Source organism: Calonectris borealis, chromosome 12, assembly GCF_964195595.1.
Source record: "Calonectris borealis chromosome 12, bCalBor7.hap1.2, whole genome shotgun sequence".
NCBI lineage: Eukaryota > Metazoa > Chordata > Aves > Procellariiformes > Procellariidae > Calonectris > Calonectris borealis.
The window spans coordinates 22417957-22432269 of record NC_134323.1 but is presented as its reverse complement, the minus strand read 5'-3'; the positions used below and the strand labels follow the sequence as shown (position 1 = coordinate 22432269).

General features: G+C 69.2%; 3 protein-coding genes across 4 annotated transcripts; 1 reads left to right on the top strand and 2 right to left on the bottom strand.

Moving 5' to 3' along the window:
* Nucleotides 1-552: 552 nt before the first annotated feature.
* On the bottom strand, nucleotides 553-5740 carry UTP4 (UTP4 small subunit processome component). The gene is made up of 16 exons (XM_075161673.1): nucleotides 5519-5740; nucleotides 5215-5406; nucleotides 5008-5092; nucleotides 4786-4875; nucleotides 4448-4656; nucleotides 4078-4249; nucleotides 3906-3997; nucleotides 3526-3622; nucleotides 3077-3141; nucleotides 2802-2924; nucleotides 2495-2654; nucleotides 2112-2218; nucleotides 1830-1925; nucleotides 1389-1574; nucleotides 1114-1224; nucleotides 553-752 (listed from the first exon to the last, which is right to left on the bottom strand). The coding sequence occupies exons 1-16, from the start codon at nucleotides 5675-5677 to the stop codon at nucleotides 636-638; spliced, it is 2061 nt and encodes a 686-aa protein (XP_075017774.1). The 5' UTR covers nucleotides 5678-5740; the 3' UTR covers nucleotides 553-635.
* An 18-nt stretch (nucleotides 5741-5758) lies between these two features.
* CHTF8 (chromosome transmission fidelity factor 8) lies at nucleotides 5759-7435 on the top strand. Of its 2 annotated transcripts, none has more exons than XM_075161674.1 (4): nucleotides 5759-5848; nucleotides 6268-6299; nucleotides 6424-6541; nucleotides 6633-7435. In XM_075161674.1, exons 2-4 carry the CDS (start codon nucleotides 6277-6279, stop codon nucleotides 6843-6845), a joined length of 354 nt encoding a protein of 117 aa, XP_075017775.1. In that variant the 5' UTR covers nucleotides 5759-5848; nucleotides 6268-6276; the 3' UTR covers nucleotides 6846-7435. The 2 variants fall into 2 exon arrangements, with proteins under 2 accessions (XP_075017775.1, XP_075017776.1); XM_075161675.1 differs by having other exon boundaries at nucleotides 5779-5784.
* A 382-nt stretch (nucleotides 7436-7817) lies between these two features.
* Nucleotides 7818-10867, bottom strand: HAS3 (hyaluronan synthase 3). The gene is made up of 3 exons (XM_075161677.1): nucleotides 10141-10867; nucleotides 9431-9532; nucleotides 7818-9319 (listed from the first exon to the last, which is right to left on the bottom strand). Exons 1-3 carry the CDS (start codon nucleotides 10759-10761, stop codon nucleotides 8396-8398), a joined length of 1647 nt encoding a protein of 548 aa, XP_075017778.1. The 5' UTR covers nucleotides 10762-10867; the 3' UTR covers nucleotides 7818-8395.
* Nucleotides 10868-14313: the final 3446 nt, after the last annotated feature.

The window sequence follows — 14313 nt, the reverse complement described above, 5'->3', positions numbered from 1 at the left end:
AAACCCTGCTCCCTCCAGGCACAGCGGTGCTGCCCCCGCGCTGCTGGCGCTGCCAGGCTTCAGGACTAACCGGCCCGCTCCGTAACACCCCAATCCCACCAGCATGCAGCTGTGAGCTCCAGCTCAGTGAGCTGGCACCTCTCCCGAGGCACAGAGCAGGGCCACGGGCTGCTCACCCAGCTGCGGGTGCTGCATACGGGTGCTGAGCACCGGCAACCGCCATCTGTCTGTCTGTCTGGAGCCCAGCTCACTAGGGGATGGAAGTCCCCCACCCCAGGCGGTGTCCCAGTGCTCGCCGACTCACCCAGCTGCTGGCCAGCACGGCGAGAGAAGCCAACACCGGGACCCGACGCTGCCCAGCAGAGCAGCCAGTGAGAGGGCAGGAGCTCCGGGGTGCCGCCTTGTCCCCGCAGCCCCGGGAGCCGGACCGGCACAGGCAGGAGAGCCCTACGAGGTGGCAGCGTCCTCATGCTCGGGCCAGCGCCAGCCTGACCCGCTGCTCCAACACCAGGGAGCCCCGCAGGGCAAGGACGAGCCCCGAGCCCGCAGCTGTACAGAACAGCGGGGTTTATTCCTCCAGCACCCTAGGAAAGCAACACGCACAGTTTCTGCGGCTGGAGCAGCTTGTTCTGCTCTCAGGTGCCAAACTTCTTCTGTTGGATGGGCAGCGGCAGCTGGGTCTTGATGTCCATGATGGGCCGCTCCACCATCACGAGGCAGTTCTCGTCCAGCAGATCCGCGAAGAGCAGAGGCTGCGGGGCAGGGAGGGGGCAGGAGATGAGAGCGCGGTGCCGGCCCCCCTCTGCCTCAGCTTGCCGGGCTCAGCCGCGCAGAGCTGCCCTGCAGCCAACTCTGGCTTAGCCGTAACCAGGGGCACTGCTTGGGGGCTGTGCTGCAGGAGCTGCTGCGCAATCGGAGCCCAAGAGATCGCAGCAAGCGGCGGTGACGGGGACCAAGATTGAGCTCTGCTCTGCCGCTTGGGCGCCCGGCGCTGGTACGGCACCGGGAGCAACTGGGCACAGGAGCAGGTGAGGCCACAGGGACCACGGGCGCAGGGCACCCCCCAGTCCCCACTCCTCGACATGCCACACGCCCAGCGGCACCGTCACCCACCTGGAACTTCTTGCAGATCTTGAAAGCGTGGAGCTGCCGCTGCCTGGCGGTCTCTGGGAGCTGCTTCAGGGTGCTCTGGTTCATCAGGAGGGCACTGTTGTCCGGTAAGGGCTGCGAGGAGAGCGCATGGCACGTGTCAGCGCCACCCGGACCACCATCGCCTCGGCACCGCGCACCCCTCCCTCCGCTCCGAGTGGGGACGGGGACAGCCAGGCCGGGCAGGGGAGATGCTCTGCGCACAAATCCAGCCCTCTCGACTGGGCTCGGGGGCTCACCAGGGACTTGTCGAGGACACAGAACATGTAGATGTCGTGGAGCAGGATGTGCGAGGGGTTCTTGGGGTTGAAGGTGATGTGGGTGATGGGCGAGTCCCTCTCCAGCCAGACCTTGTGCAGCCCGCAGTTCTGCACCATGCGGCTCCAGGCCGTGTACTGCTTCTCGGGGATGCTGAACTCAAACAGCTGGAGAGGCAGAAGGGAGACGGGGTGGCTCATGAGGTCCAATCCTCCCCAGCATCACCCTCACGCTGGCGCACGGGCAGACCCCGCTCCGGCCAGGCCACGAGCACTGCGTGGGGACGGGTTCCTGCCAGGGATGGCAGGAAGCGAAGGCCAGCCGGGTCCCTGCGCCTGCCCGGAGCCGCGGCTCTCCTGCCAGGGAGAGGGCCGTGGGGAAGGGGCCAAGGCCACGAGGGCTGTGAGTGGGAGAGCTCCTACCTGCTGGTCCGAGTAGGCGATAACGAGGTTGTTGGTGAGGGGGTGGATGGCGACGGCCGTCACCGCGCAGCCGTACATGGGCACTGTGCAGTGATGCTGCAAGGCAGGAGGACAGCACGCTGATGGGAGCAACCACCCCCCCTTCCCTCACACCCACCGCCAGCCCTGCTCCGGGGACACAGCGATCACTTCCAGGGAGGGGTCCCACGCGCTGAGCCCACCCTCGCCCGGTCCCCCAAGGCGGGGGTCATTCCTGCAGCGCCCTCCGGCACCTGCCCCTACCTTGAAGCATTTCAGGTTGTAGATGTGGATCGCCCAGTCCCCGCTGACTGCGGCCAGCCAGTGCCCGTCTGCGCTCGACGCCAGCAGGTAAACGGCCTCGGGGGACCCTGCGGAAACACCCTCGCCAGCTGAAACGCGTACTCAGGCTTGCGAGGCAGAAGCCCCAGTCCCAACCCCAGGAGATGCCCAGACCCGCAGCCCCCTGCCCATGTCAGGCCGCAAGGGCAGCACAGACCCAAGGCAGAGGCTGCTGGGAGTAGGACCCACACACCCCAGGGCAGGAAAGGGGGGACACGCTCGGCCCTGCACAGCCCTCTGCACCCGCAGCGGGGATGGGACTCGGAGCCCTCCCAGCAAGCCCCCGGCTCCCCACCAGCCCGAACCTGAGGGCGGCCGAAAGGTGTGCAGGTGTTTGCAGCCCCCCGGCTCCAGCAGCTGGAGGACGTGGACGGAGCCTCGAGCGGAGGCGACGAAGAGGCTGCCGGAGTCGGAGGAGAACTGGAGCTGGTAAGCCGGGAGCACCAGCTTGGGCACTTTGGGGACCTTGAAGGGGGTAGAAAGGAGTGCTGGCAGCCACCTACCACTGCCGCCCTCGCTCCCTGTGAGCGACGTTGGCCGTGCCGGCCCCCCGGGACCCCACAGCCACCCACCACCCTCCCTGGCAGCAGGGCAGCCCGTCACCCTCCTCACCTTCCTGATACTGACACCGTCACCCTCGTATTGCACTCGGTAGAGGTGGAAGCGGGAGGCCGTGGAGTAGGAGACCCAGCTGCCGCAGGGTGAGACGCAGCTGCAGTAGATGTGCTCCGGACCCTGGCAACACAGAGGGGCTGAGCGGGGCCTGCCAGATCCCCCGGCAGCCTGGTGCACGCAGTTCAGCCGTCAGAGGGAGAGCGGAGGCTGCCAAGCCCCCTCCTGCAGCGGGGCAGGCACCAGGGCGCACCGCGGCCCCGGCTCAGCCCTACCTTGCTCTTGAGCTGCACGAGGTGCTCAGGCATGCGGCACAATGGAAGGACCTCGCCGTCCTTTCCTGGGACAACAAGAAACCACGCGGCGCATCGGTGACGGTGGGGAAACCGCACGGGTTCTGTCGAGCAGCTGGGGATCCCGGGGGAGCAGCGCCCGAGGGAGAGCCCAGACCCTTCCCCAACCTCCCCAAGGCCTGGCCCAGCTCCGCTGAAAGCACGAGCATGGCTCACACCGGCTGTGCAGCCTGTGCCCGGGCACACACCGCGCTGGGAAACGCAGCCCTGCCCGTGGCTGTCACACCAGCGCAGGGCTGTGGGGAGGAAGGGGTCCGGGCTAAACCACCCCTCCACTGCCCAAGCAGCAGGACAGTTCATGCCCGAAACCCTGCAGGCAGCGTGGGCTCTGCCACAGGGCTTGCGCCAGAGAGCTGGGCCTTGCGACTCACCAGTCTCATCGGTGGAGCCAAGTCTCCAGAGCTCCAGGTGCTGGGAGAACTGGAAGAGGAGCAGCCGGGCTTTCCTGGCGCAGGAGACGAGGCGTCGCTGCGTGCAGAAATGGGCAGACTGACATGAACCTGCAGCCTGGCAGAAAGGGCTGGGCCAAAGCCGAAATGCCCTGGGGTGCCGGAGACTCCGGGGCGGGGGAGATGAAGGACTGGGTCCCGTGGGATGGGAGCCCAGAGATGGAGACCCAGCAGGACCAGCAAGACGAGCTTGCTAGCTTCTACCCCAGCGGGGCAGGGAGGGACAGCCTTCTCCCTTGGGAAGAGCCAGCCCTGCCAGCCTGCCTCGCCAGGCGCGAGACCCCGCTCAGAGCAGCACTCACGTGGGGGAAGGTGAATTTGCGGAGCGCTGCGTCATAGCCCTTCTTCTGCATCTTCTCCATCAGCGGGCGGATCACCAGCTGGGCGTCCAGGCCTGGAAGCCAAGCAGAGATCAGCCAAACTGATACCAGGGGGAGAGACCAAAGCCCTCCTTGTGAAGGCGCCCAGTCCTACCCCCAGAGATGAGAGCCGTCGAGCTGTGCGCCACAGCTCGCACGTCGTGGGTGTGATGCTGGAAGGGCTTCGTCCGCACCCAGCGCTTCTCCAGGCTGCCCATCTTCACTGGCAGCAGCTGAAACTGGTAGGTGGCCCCGGTCGAGGTGCCCACGATGATGCTGTCCTCCTTCTGGTGAGAGAAATGGGGACGGACTTTGCGGGTACAGACCAGGAAGAACGAGAGGGCAGCGCCGGGAGGCAGGCAGGGCCCGGCAGCCTCGCTCCCAGCCCTGCTCCTGCCAGCCCAAAGGCACCGAGCCAGGCAGCTCCGGCTTGAGCACCTCCGGAGCCCAGACGGGCCCCGGCTACCTCGGGGGGACTCGCCTACCTCCGACACGGCCAGCGAGAGGACAGCCGAGGTGCTGACGGTGTGGGACTCCAGCAGCGTCCCTCGCTCCCAGTCCCAGAACTGCACCCTCCCGAAGGAGTCCGAGGTGACGACGGTGCCACTCGAGAGGAAGGCGATGCTCCACACGATGCACTCGCGCTTCACCTTCTGCACGTGGTAGTTCACCATGATCCTCTGGACGGTTTGGCCTGCGATGTGGGAAGGATGGTTGGGGGTGGCAAGGGGATCCCCCCAAAGCACGGGGTGGGCCGGTGCTGACAGTTCCCAGGGCAGGGGACAGGGGACAGGCTGGGCTCACCTCCTGGGGCAGGAGTTACCTGAATGGACATCGAACACGCGGAGGGCATCGATGGAGCCGGCCGCTATGTGAGTGTCCAACGGGTGCCAGGAGAGGCACAGAATGCGGCCTGCGGGGAAGGAAGCTCCAGACGTGACCCCGTGGACTCAAAGCCCCTCGGTCACCGGGGCCGGCACAGCCGGGACGGACAGGAGGGACGGAGGGACGATGCCGCCGCAGCACTGAGCCCTCCAGTGCTCACCTTTCCGCCTGTCCAGGTTCCGCTCGAACTGGATCCCGCCGGGCACAACTTGGAAGAGCTTAACTGAGCCGTCCTCGCAGCCGATCTGCAGGAGGGTCGGGGTCAGCCCCAGCGGGACGGGCGGACCCTCTCCCTCTGCCGCTGTCCCTGCTCTGGGGGTGGGAGCCCCCCGGTCCCAGTCGCGGTCCCGGTCCCGGCTGCACTCACCGCCAGCTGCGTGCCGCTGCCATTGGCCGCCATGCTCCAGATGGGCCCCCCGCAGCCATCGACGGAGCGGGACACGCACAGCCGGGCCAGGTCGTACTCGGTGATGTCCCCGCCGAGGCCGGCCCCGAAGAGCCGGTCTCCCGCCGCCCAGCACAGGGCCTCCACCGACCGGGCCTCGTGCCCGGGGATGACCTGGGGAGGGACGCCCGTCACCCCGCTGCACGGCCCGGTACGGCCCAGGAGGGCTCGGTAGGGCCTGGTACGACCCGGTACGGCTCGGTACGGCCCGGCCCGGCCCCCTCACCTTCTCCTGGAAGTAATTGGCGGCGAAGTTGTAGACCTCGACGGCGCCGTCGGTGCGGGCCAGGGCCAGGCGGCCGCCGCGGGGCTGGCAGGCCAGGCAGCGCACGCCGGCCGGCACCAGGCCGAAGAACCGCACCCGGTGCACCTCGAACTCCCCCATCCCGCACCGGGCCCCGCACCGGGCCCGGCCCCGCTCCGCCCCGCGCAGCCCCCACGTGCGCGCGGCGCACCGGAACCGGAAGTGGCCGGGGGTGACCGGAAGCGGAAGTAGAAGCGCGGCGGCGGCGGGAGATTCGGGCGCTGCCAGGCGGCGGCTCCGGCCCGGCCGGGGGTGCGGGATCGGGGCGGGGGGAGCGGGCCGGGGGCTCGGGGGAGCGGCCGGGAGTGGAAGGCGGGAGGGCCCCAGCCAGCAGAGCGGCCCGGCCCGGCCCCGCACCACCGGGGCCGCTGGAGGGCACCAGCGGCCCGCGCAACCGCGGCGGCGGCCCGGGGAGGCTGCGGGGCCCTGGGGGGCGTGTCTGGGCATGGGGGTCTGTGGGGCCCGGGGGGACCTGCGGGGCCCGGGAGGGGGGGCTGGGCATGGGGGTCTGTGGGGCCCGGGGGGGACCTGCGGGACCCGGGAGGGGGGGCTGGGCATGAGGGGGGGCCCGGGGGTACCGGGGAAGGCCCGGGGGACTGGGCGCTCCCGCTGCAGCAGGAAGCCTCGTCCCCCGCTGCCACGCTGACCGTGTCCCTGCCGGTACCTCGCAGGCCCGGAGCATGGTGCAGATCGTCATCTCCAGGTGAGGCCACCGTGGCTGCGCGGCCCCGGAGGGCCGGATCCTGTGCCCGGCAGTGCACGGCTCTGCGCCCGTGGCCCCGGGCAGGGTTTGAGCTGGTGGGTGAAGCTGCCTCTCTCGCCCGCAGCGGCAGGGCTGGAGGCCTGGCGCAGTGGGTGCTGGTGGAGCTGCAGGGCGAGGTTGCGCCCCGGCAGAGCGGCGGGCTGGCGGGGAGCCTCCTGGGAGACCTGCACTACACCCGCGAGGTGAGGCAGGCCGTGCCGCGTCGCCCCGGGATGGCCCCGGCAGCCAGGGCCTTGCCCGCCCTCACCCTCTGCCTCTCACTGCTCTCTCCAGGGGGTCCCCGTGCTCATCGTGGGCCACCACATCCTCTACGGGAAGGTGGTGCGGCTGGAGAAGCCCTTTGCCGTCCTGGTGAAGCGGGCAGCCGGTGAGCCCAGCCCCGCAGGGCCGCACGCCTGCTACGCCGTCACTGCCCTCATCAAAACCAAGCTCCTCTTCAAAACCCGCCCCAAGCCCATCATCACCAAAGTGCCCAAGAAAGTGTGAGGACTCGGACGGCGGCCGTGGGCTCCGCTCTGCTGTGGCTGGGGCTCAGGGAGATCCAGGGCGGGCCCTGGCCTCATCCCTGCCCTGGCTGGAGGGCCCCAGGGCCAGCTCAGGGTGCTGGGCCCTGTATCCAGGCACCCAGGGCCCCTCCCGGGTCACTTGTGTTCCCCGTGATGACTCCATTTCTGAGAACTGCTGAGCTCTGGGACACGAACCCGGCTGCCATCCCGGGCGAGATGGGTCCTGGTGGGCAGGGACCTCCTCCGAGCCTGGGCAGGGCCGTCCTACCCCGGGGACTGCCCTCAGCGCCCAGACGCGGCAGTTCCACGGTGGTGCCAGCGTGCAGATCACCCTCCCTGACACCATATGTCCCCCTCTAAAAGCACCCCTGCAGGGTCTCAGCCCCAGCTTCCCTCCAGTCACCCCGTGGCGTCGGGGCAGGGGGACCAGGGCCACCACCCTCTTCCCCACACACCACCCTTCCTTGGTGCAAGTCTTTATTTTGACAAATCCATCAGGATATAAAAACAGACTTTTCCAAAATATGAAAAAAAACCCGCAGGTTAAAAAATAAATAGATTTACAAACAATTAGCAATAAGTATGAATACCAAAGAGCTACAAAAGTCTTCTAAAAAACCTCGTATTAAATTAAACAAAACCGTCTAAATGCTGAATTGTAAAAAGGTTTTTAAGCCCTGAAAAAAAGAGGGCCCGGGGGAGACAGCCGGGTGAAGGTTGGGAACCGGCTCTTCCCCGCCCTCCTCTGCATGCCCGAGCCCAAAACCCAGCGTCTCCCTGTCTAGACGCCGGGAAGGCAGCGGGGTTGGTACGGTGGGGCCGTGGCTTGGCCGGAGGTGACGCTCCGGCCAAGCCACGGCCCCGGTTTTCCCCGCTTCTGCGTGCCAGGGTCCCCCCCTTGGCTCTTTGGCAAAGCTGAAGGGAGGTGCTGCCCTCCCGGGGCAGCCGGACCCCCCTGAAAGGGGCTGGAGGGAGCCACGGGGGGCTCCCCGTGGGTACGTGCCCGCACATACAACGGCCGTGGGACAGAGGCAGGCAGCACCAGCCAGCGGTGCCGGAGGGAGACGGTGCCGCCTGGGGCCGTTTTGCCATAGCACCGTGGGAGGGGGACAACGAGGTTCCCCATAGAAAGCACCGAAGGGTGGAGGACCCGGCCGCGGCGGTGGGGTGGGGGGAGCCTGGCCAGCAGCGCTCCGCACAGTACACCAGGATGCTCGGCATGGCACTGGGGAGACGCTGCCGTCACCCCTGCAGCACCGAGGCTGTGCCCAGCCCGGTGACGGGCAGCCCCGGCTCAGCCTCTCCCCGGCCGGCAGCCAGCTTTGTTCAGAAAAATGAAAATACAAAAAAAAAAAATTCAAAACAACAACAAAAAAAAGCAGGACTTGATCAGAAATGCTGCGGTGGGCGCGCTCAGCGCTGCCCAGCACTCGACGGCTCAGTGCCGGCTGCGCCGGGGCTGGTGGTGGGCGAGGAGGGGACCGGTAGCGGTCGCCCCGGCACGTGGGGCCACCCCGGCGCTCCCCGCGGTCAGACCTCGGCGAAGGCCAGCCCGCACTGCTCCTGCCGCTTGCCGCAGCGCCGGGCGACGATGGCCAGGTAGAGGGTGAGCAGGGCCACCCAGTAGCAGGCGTAGAGGATGGCGCCTGAGACGAGGAAGGCCACCTCGGTCTCGCTGAAGAGGTCCTGGCTGTACGCGGTGTAGGCCAGCCCGCCCAGCAGCACCGCCACCCACACCGACACCGGCAGCAGCCCCACGAAGTTCACCACGATGGTCCGGCGCCCCGACGTGCCCCAGCCCGACTTGTTGATGGTGGCGATGGCGAACATCTTGGCGGGCAGCAGGCTGGACATGTAGAGGAGGGCATAGAGGGACATGAAGATCATCTCGGCGTTGCCCCGCAGGAAGCAGGCGTAGGTGGCCTTGATGATGCCCACCAGCTGCACCGTCAGCAGGAAGAGGAGGATGTTCCAGATGCGGCCGCGGTAGAAGAGCTGGATGACGGTGGCGATGAGGAAGAAGGGGAAGAAGCCGGTCACCACCGACTCGTAGGTCATCCAGAGGTGGTGCTTGTGGAACCACAGGGCATTGTAGAGCCACTCGCGGAAGTAGGACTTGCTCCAGCGGGTCTGCTGGTTGAGCCAGCGCAGGTAGCGGGTGGGCGTCTCCGTCAGGCACTTGGAGCGAGCCGTGTACTTGGTCTGGTAGCCCAGGCTGAGCACGCGGTTGGTGAGGTGCCGGTCGTCCCCGAAGCTGCACTTGCTGCCCAGAAAGGTCTGGTGGTACCAGTCCTCGAGGAACTGCTGCAGCAGGGCGTTGCGGTACATGCCCAGGGGCCCGCTGATGCACTGCACGCAGCCGAAGTAGGACTGGCAGGCGCGCTCCACATTGAAGGCCATCCAGTACCGCACGCTGCTCAGGAAGGAGATCCACGAGTCGTACTTGTTCAGGATCTGGGGAGGGGATGGACGTGAGCCCCGGCACCGCTGCAACCCCCCAGCACCGCTGCAACCCCCCAGCACCGCTGCAACCCCGCCCCGGTGCCCTCCCTCGCGCCGGGTTACCTGGACGTCGCCGCCGACGCCACCGACGCGGGGGTCGGCCTCCAGGATGCGGAGCATCTCGGCAGTGCAGGCGGGGTCCAGCACCGTGTCTGAGTCACACACCTGGGGGCAGAGGGAACGTCGAGCCCCGCTCCCGCCGCCCACGCGCACCCGGCAGACAGCCCAGCCCGCAGCCGGGCAAGCCCGAGCCGCGGCCGGCGAGACGAGGCAGAGCTCCGGAGACCGGCAGGCGGTGGCAGGGAGCGGAGTGCCCCGCGGTGCCCAGCCACCGCTGCCCCGGGCCACCCAGCCCCGCCACATGCCCCGGCCACTGGCACCGCAGTGGGACCTGCCCCAGCCACCACCCCTCACCCACGCGTGGCGGCTTGGCACCCTGCACCGCGACACACAGTGTCCCACGGGGTGACACCAGCCTGGGGCACGTCCTGCCCGTGCCGCAGGGGATGCGCCGAGGAGGTGATGCGAAACCCTCGCGGGCGGCTGTGCGGGCAGGGCTCAACCCCTCAGGCCACCCCGGTGGCAATTCAGCCCCAACCCCAGGTGCCAGTGGCTTGCAGCCGGTGCACGGGGCCGGATCCAGAACGCGGCAGCTGGGTGCTGCCGCGGGCTCATGGGGCTGCTCCTGCTCCACCCACAGCCCCTCTGCCCGGCCGCGTGGGCAGGGCGCTCGCTGCCTGCATCCCCCCCGCCCGCCTGGCCCATGCATCCACCTGGATGTAGTCCACGGAGTCTCCGAGCGCCCGGAAGGCCGTGTACATCACCTCCCGCTTCCCGCCCCACTTCTGGAGGATGCAGGAATAGGTGGTGCTGCGCACCAGCGCCTGGACGCGGGCCAGCCCTTCCCGCAGCCCGGCCTCCGTCTCCCCCTCGCCCCGCGCGTGGAAGTTGCTCCTCCAGACGTAGCTGCCCGAGCACTCGGAGCCCATCACGTCGTGGAAGATGTCCAGCATGTAGGTGTCGTCGGGGCCGTTCCCGTCCACCACCATCACCACTTTGAGGTCGGGGAAGGCGATGCGCTTGACGGAGCGCAGGCACTTCTTCAGGTAGTCGGGATCCTCCTGGTAGGCGGCGATGCAGAGGGCCACCGAGCGCCCCAGCCGCACTGGCCGCCCCTCGCCCCGCATGCGCCGGTGCTCCAGGAAGGCGAAGAGGCTCTGGATGAAGAGGTGCAGCCCCAGGATGGCCCCGTAGAGCCCGAAGGAGAGGTAGTGCTTCTCTGTGTGGATGAACTGGTACCCCGTGACGTAGGCGGCGAGGATGCCCCCCAGCACCGCCAAGGCGAAGAGGCTGGTCCCGACGACGCGCAGGGCCGTGGAGAGGCTCACTGGCATCTGGAGGGGATCGGGCAGCGTCAAGGCAGGGCCGAGGGGACAGCCCACAGCAGGACCCGCTGCCTGGCTCCCCAGAAGGGGAAAGTGGGGGGACGCCGCTTATCTTCTGGCCCAATGCCACCCCATCCCTCACCAGGCACTGGCTTGGAGTGAGACCTTCCCAGTGCCTCCGTGGGGCTGGGTGAGGAGTGGGGGGTCCCGAGCATCCCGCTGTGCACGGTGCCTGCACCCACAGCCCAGCCCCGTCCAGCCGAGCAGGGACGCGGCCGCTCCTGGGCGATGACCGGGCTGGAGGACAGGGAAGGGCACAGGGACGTCGGGGACCCGGTCCCAGGGTGTCCCCGGGGGAGAGGCCCTGCCTGCGCACGGTCACCCAGAGCCTCAGGCCACCCCCGGCACCGGCAGCACCCGGACCCTCACCCCGCTGCAGGACAAGCAGTGCAGGCAGTGCAGGCAGCACAGGCAGGCAGTGCAGGCAGTGCAGGCAGCGGGGACCGCAGAGCTGCACAGCGGGGCACGGCCGGGGGGCGGGGGTGCAGGCAGGGCAATGCAAGCAAGGGGTGCAGGAAGGGGGGCACGGGCAGGCGAGGGGGTGCAGGCAGGTAGGGGGGGTACATGAACACGTGAGGGGGTGCAGGCAGGGGTGCAGGCAGGGGGTGCAGGCAGCGCGCAGAGCCACGGGCAGAGCCAGCCCCAGGGACCCCCGCGCCACCGGCAGTGCCCCCCGGGCAGCCCCCGCCCCCCCAGACTCCCGCCGAGCCCCGCAGCTCACGGCAGCCCCCGGTGCAGCCGGTACCGGCTCCCGGTGGGGCCGCGGCCGGTCCCGCGGGGGCGGGGGCGCCCCGAGACTGCACCGGCGGGGCCGGGAGGGAGAAAGGGGGAGAAGCGGGGAGAAGGAGAGGGAGAGAGAGAGGGACCGGGACCGGGACCGGGACCGGGACCGGGACCGGGACCGGGACCGGGACCGGGACCGGGACCGGGACTCACCGTGGTGGTGCCGGTGCCGGTGCCGCCGCTCGCCCCGGCCGCCGCCGCCGCCGCTGTGCGCCCGGCCCGGCCCGCGCGGCCCCTTTATATCGCGGCGGGGCCGGCACCGCCCGCAGCCCGCGGGGGCCCCGCCCGGCACCGGCACCGGCACCGCCGGCACCGCCACCACCCCCGGCACCGGCGCCGGCACCGACACCGCCCGCAGCCCGCGGGCACCCGCCCGGCACCGGCAGCACCTGGCACCGGCCCCAGCCCCGCAGTGCGGGAGCGATCACCGGCACCGGCATCACCCGGCGCGGCGGGCACCGGCACAGCACCGCGCCAGGGACCGGCCCCAGCCCATCAGCCGGGACAACGCTGGGACGCCCAGGGACACCTCAGGGACCCCCGGGGCCACCCCGTCTCCGCCTGCCCCCCCGCCCCACTCTCGGGGCCCCTCTCATGACGCCCGACGTGTCACCTCCCCGTGCCACCGTGTCCCCCCATGGCTATGAGCCACCTGGGGATGCCCCGCTGTGTCACCCTGTCCCTGTGGCTGGTGGCTCCCAGGGCAGGACCAGGGCCACCCCGGGGACAGCAACCCTGTGCTGGTCACTCATAGTGGCCCCAGATGGCAGGGGACAATCAGTCCCGGGAGGGACCACACTGCGTCCAGAGGAGCTGCAGCCTCGGCTTTGGGCTCAAATCCAGCACTTTTGGGTTCCTCACCCTGATAGGGGCCATCGCGTCCTGCTGCGCTGGGAGCCAGGCGTGAGGTGATGCCAGGATTAGGCCCAGACCCTCCCCACCCCAGGAGCCAGGGAAGGGGATCCCTCTGGCAGGAGCACCCCAGCCAGGTGGGTCCCCCTCAGCTGAAACCCCCAGCACCGCGGTGATGCCGGCTGGAAACTCCCCATTGTAGGTGCCAGAGCAGTGCCCAGAGTGGGTGGCAAGGAACTGGTGAGCCCATGGACAGCAGGGACAGGGTTGGGACACACCAGGACCCTTGGCACTGCTGGCAGGACTCCCATGTGGCCCGGCTGAGCCCAGCAGCAGTGGGGCATGGAGGGTCAGACCTGGCGTGGTCGTGCCTGTGCCACTGCTGTGGTGCTGCCGGGCACACGCGGGGTCCCCGTGGCTGCAGGCGTCTGTCTGGGAAGCGGGGAGGGGGACAGGGGACAGGGGCAGCACGTCCCCACGCCACAGCCCTCCCCATGCCCCTCAGCAGGGACCCAGCCCGGGGGTTGCCCCGCGGCCCCTTACCTTTCGGTGTGCCCGCGGCTGCCGGGCACCTCTCCGCGCTGCTGGCCGGCGGCTGGCCGCAGGAGCGCTGCCCAAGGTGGAAACCAAACTCCCTCCTCCTCCGGCACAGCCGCCTCCTTGTTCCCCACGGCAGGACAGCCAGCCAGCGTCCAGCCAGCGGCACCAAAAAAGACTTTTCATTCAAAAAACGTCCTCTGCCGCTGGCGGCAGGCCCTGGGAAGGCACAGCCGGTACGGCAGCATCCCGGCGTGTGCCTGTGGCCCAGCACCGGCACCAGCACCGGTGCGGGTTGGTGGCAGCGAGAGAGAGGAGGAGCGCTCGGCCGCCGCCACTCTCCGGCGAGGACAATGCGCTCCCCGCTGCCCGTGCACACCCGGCCGAGCGGCACGGCACGGCACAGCACGGCACGGCGAGGTGTGGGCCCGGCGCAGGCGGCTTCGCTGGGGGTGGAGACACAGCCCGGCACCCCGAACCTTGCAGGGAAAGGAGGTGCCAGGCCCCTCACACCACCAGGCAGCTGGGAAACAGGTAGCTGGGGCTGCGCACAGCGGGGCTGGGGGCTGCCCAGTGCGAGGGGCTGCCCAGCGAGGGGGGCTCCAGGCTGGGTCCCCAAGGGCTCTGGTGTGACCCCACAGCACCCCCGTCCCCAGTCCTGCTCCCCCTGCCCAGTGGGTGCATGGCAGCTCCCGGTGCAGGAGCGGGGCCCGCAGTGCTGCAGCACCCATGGGGGCTGCCCTGGCCGGAGGGTGAGGAGTGACCCTGACGCTGGGATGTCCCCAACCACATGGCAGCGAGCGGTGGTCCCGGCCAGGCACCCTGCAGGGTTCCGCAGGCCCTGGCCGCGCTCCTGGCACACACAGCAGCCCTGGCACAGAGGGGGGTCCTGGTGCCGCAGTGGATGGGCCCCATCCTCAGACCCCGTGGTGAGGGAGACCCCGGGAACGGGCCCGGGGCGGCAGTGCCACAGCAGGGCCTTCCCCAGCGGCACCGCAGAGGGGGACAGGTCCCCAGTGCAGCCCTGCTCCCAGCACCGCAGCCCCACTGCGCCAGCAGGGCAGGGGCTTGGCAATGCGGGCTCCATTTCCCTCTGCTCCCCTGGGAAAATCACTCGCATTTGGCCAAAATCACGACATTTAGAAGCTGGCTCAGCTGTTGCCTCCAGGGATCGTCCCTTCCCAGGGCTGGCACCCAGAAAGGCTCCCTCCATGCCCGTGGGCACCCAGCAGTGTGTGCAAGTGTGCAAGAGCTGCCGCCAGCTCGGCAGTCCCAGGACCCTCCAGCACCCCCATGGTGTGAGCGTGGTGCTGAGGGTGGGCCAGGCAG

Excerpts from the sequence above, each read along its gene's own strand:
- HAS3 (XM_075161677.1), bottom strand. The coding sequence starts at position 10,761 with ATGCCAGTGAGCCTCTCCACGGCCCTGCGCGTCGTCGGGACCAGCCTC. Across the intron at positions 9,533-10,140 it reads ACTCCGTGGACTACATCCAG|GTGTGTGACTCAGACACGGT; the intron begins GTGGATGCATGG and ends CTCTGCCCCCAG. Across the intron at positions 9,320-9,430 it reads GCGTCGGCGGCGACGTCCAG|ATCCTGAACAAGTACGACTC; the intron begins GTAACCCGGCGC and ends TCCCCTCCCCAG.
- UTP4 (XM_075161673.1), bottom strand. The coding sequence starts at position 5,677 with ATGGGGGAGTTCGAGGTGCACCGGGTGCGGTTCTTCGGCCTGGTGCCG. Across the intron at positions 3,623-3,905 it reads GCAAATTCACCTTCCCCCAC|CGACGCCTCGTCTCCTGCGC; the intron begins GTGAGTGCTGCT and ends TTCTGCACGCAG. Across the intron at positions 3,142-3,525 it reads TGGCTCCACCGATGAGACTG|GAAAGGACGGCGAGGTCCTT; the intron begins GTGAGTCGCAAG and ends TTGTTGTCCCAG.
- CHTF8 (XM_075161674.1), top strand. The coding sequence starts at position 6,277 with ATGGTGCAGATCGTCATCTCCAG. Across the intron at positions 6,300-6,423 it reads GTGCAGATCGTCATCTCCAG|CGGCAGGGCTGGAGGCCTGG; the intron begins GTGAGGCCACCG and ends TCTCGCCCGCAG. Across the intron at positions 6,542-6,632 it reads ACCTGCACTACACCCGCGAG|GGGGTCCCCGTGCTCATCGT; the intron begins GTGAGGCAGGCC and ends TGCTCTCTCCAG.